This window comes from Chiloscyllium plagiosum, chromosome 4, assembly GCF_004010195.1.
Source record: "Chiloscyllium plagiosum isolate BGI_BamShark_2017 chromosome 4, ASM401019v2, whole genome shotgun sequence".
Taxonomy (NCBI): Eukaryota; Metazoa; Chordata; class Chondrichthyes; order Orectolobiformes; family Hemiscylliidae; genus Chiloscyllium; species Chiloscyllium plagiosum.
This window is the reverse complement of record NC_057713.1, coordinates 36,694,853-36,696,955: the sequence shown is the minus strand read 5'-3', so window position 1 is coordinate 36,696,955 and position 2,103 is coordinate 36,694,853. Positions and strand designations below refer to the sequence as shown.

The 2,103-nt window shown below is 44.4% G+C and overlaps 1 protein-coding gene across 2 annotated transcripts in view; it reads left to right on the top strand.

Moving 5' to 3' along the window:
• Positions 1 to 2,103, top strand: part of zgc:162816 (uncharacterized protein LOC571260 homolog) — a 58,971-nt gene that overhangs the window by 45,310 nt on the left and 11,558 nt on the right. For both annotated transcript variants that reach the window (XM_043687978.1, XM_043687979.1), the window contains exon 5: positions 1,470 to 1,591. In XM_043687978.1, coding sequence (XP_043543913.1) covers positions 1,470 to 1,591 — 122 coding nt within the window. The remainder of the gene's footprint in view (positions 1 to 1,469; positions 1,592 to 2,103) is intronic.

The following is a 2,103-nucleotide window of genomic DNA, read 5'->3' as shown; positions in this document are numbered from 1 at the left end:
AGAGCGGGTGTCCCAGAGATGTTCTCTGAAACTTTCCGCAAGTAGGCGGCCTGTCTCCCCAATGTATAGGAGGCCACATCGGGTGCAGTGGATGCAGTAAATGATGTGTGTGGAGGTGCAGGTGAATTTCTGACGGATATGGAAGGATCCCTGGGGTCCTTGGAGGGAAGTGAGGGGGGAGGTGTGGGCGCAAGTTTTGCATTTCTTGCGGTTGCAGGGGAAGGTGCCGGGAGGGTGGGTGGGGTGGGGGGGGGGGTGTGGATCTGACGAGGGAGTCACAGAGGCAGTGGTCTTTCCGGAACGCTGATAGGGGTGGGGAGGGAAATATATCCTTGGTGGTGGGGTACCTACTCACTACCCTTCTGTGATTCACATATTTGGGCACCCAGATCTATTTGCATCTTAGAATTCAGCAATCTCTCAACATTTAGATAATAGCATTTTTTATTCTTCCTGCTAAAATAGACAATTTCTCATTTTCCTACATTGTGCTCCATTAATTGCAATTTTGCCCACTCACTTAACCATCTGCATCCCTTTGTAGTTTCCTCATTTTCTCTCCCCAACTTACTTTCCCACCTGCCTTTGTGTCACAGCAAACTTAGCAACTATATGTTCAGTCCCTTCATTTCAAGTAGTTTGTATGAATTGAAAAAGTTGAGGCTCCAGCATAAGTTGAATCCCTGTAGCACACTACTTCACACATTTTGCCAACAAGAAAGTGACTCATTTATAACTACTTCCTGATTCCTGTTTGCCAGTTTTCTATCTATGCCAATGTGTTGTCCCTTTTACTGTGAACTTTTATTTTCCATGGCAATCTTGGATGTTACATGTCATCAAATGTCTTCTGGACAATACATCCACAGGCCTGTTGATAGTGAAGCCACAGACTGCTTGGCGTGTGGTTCAGCAGGTCTTCACTGGAAGGGGCAGCGCAAGTTTCTAACTATATCCCCTGAGTCTTCAACAAGACCCCTGCCCCATGGATGCTAAGTTTAATTTCAGCTGACTCTCACCAGAGATCAGCTAACAGGACAAACCAGGGATAGAAACTATATCTAACCAAACCCTACCTTCTGTGGGACTGTTTTGATGGGACAGCATAGAGAGATCCTTGCTCTCTTTCTCACTTGTGCTACACCTGCTCTGGGAGTGTTTAATGTAACAGTGCAAGATAAATGTCGACTGGAAATGTTCAAAACTTCAGAAGTGATGTTTCATGTTTCTGCAAAGCCACAAAATAAAACTTATTTTTTAATTGGACAGAAAGATTTACATGTGGGAAATCCAAAATAAACAGCGATCTAACTGGAACAATGAACAAACTATCTGTCAAAATCTAAAATGGATGAGACAGTTGAGTCTCACTTGGATCAGGATCTTTTGTCCTCAGACTGTTGAGGGGCCTGTTATTGGAAGTTTCTGTGTACATATTGAAGTTAAAAAATTTCATTGTCTCTTTGTAGGTTGGAAGAGGCAGGTGTGAGGTGTCCTCGCTCAAGCATTGGTTCAACACCCACCTGCAGTCACCCTATACCAGACATAGCTCGACTCACTGAGGTCCACCCTGGAAACTACGTCTTTTATGGTGAGAACCATTTGACCATGCAAACTTGTTAAAATCTACCCCTTTAACCACATTTTAATTATCCTTTTATTATTTTCTTCAACTTATTGTCTCTTTTGTCCAACTGTGCTTCTGTGAAGGGCCTTTAGAGGTTTTTCTAAGTTAAATGTGCAATACCAATGGATATAGTTGATTGTTGACAGGGCACTGGGAGAAGTCCCTCTTCTTGAGATAAGGCTTGAAATTTCTCACTCCTGGCAAGACAGACAAACATGACTCTATCTCAGTAATGGCTGACACCTCTGACATTAGGAGAAAGTGAGGACTGCAGATGCTGGAGATCAGAGGTGAAAAATGTGTTGCTGGAAAAGCGCAGCAGGTCAAGGAGCAGGAGAATCGACGTTTTGGGCATAAGCCCTTCTTCAGGAATGAGGAGGGTGTGCCAAGCAGGCTAAGATAAAAGTTAGGGAGGAGGGACTTGGGGGGAGGGGCGTTGGGAATACAATAGGTGGAAGGAGGTTAAGGTGAGGGTG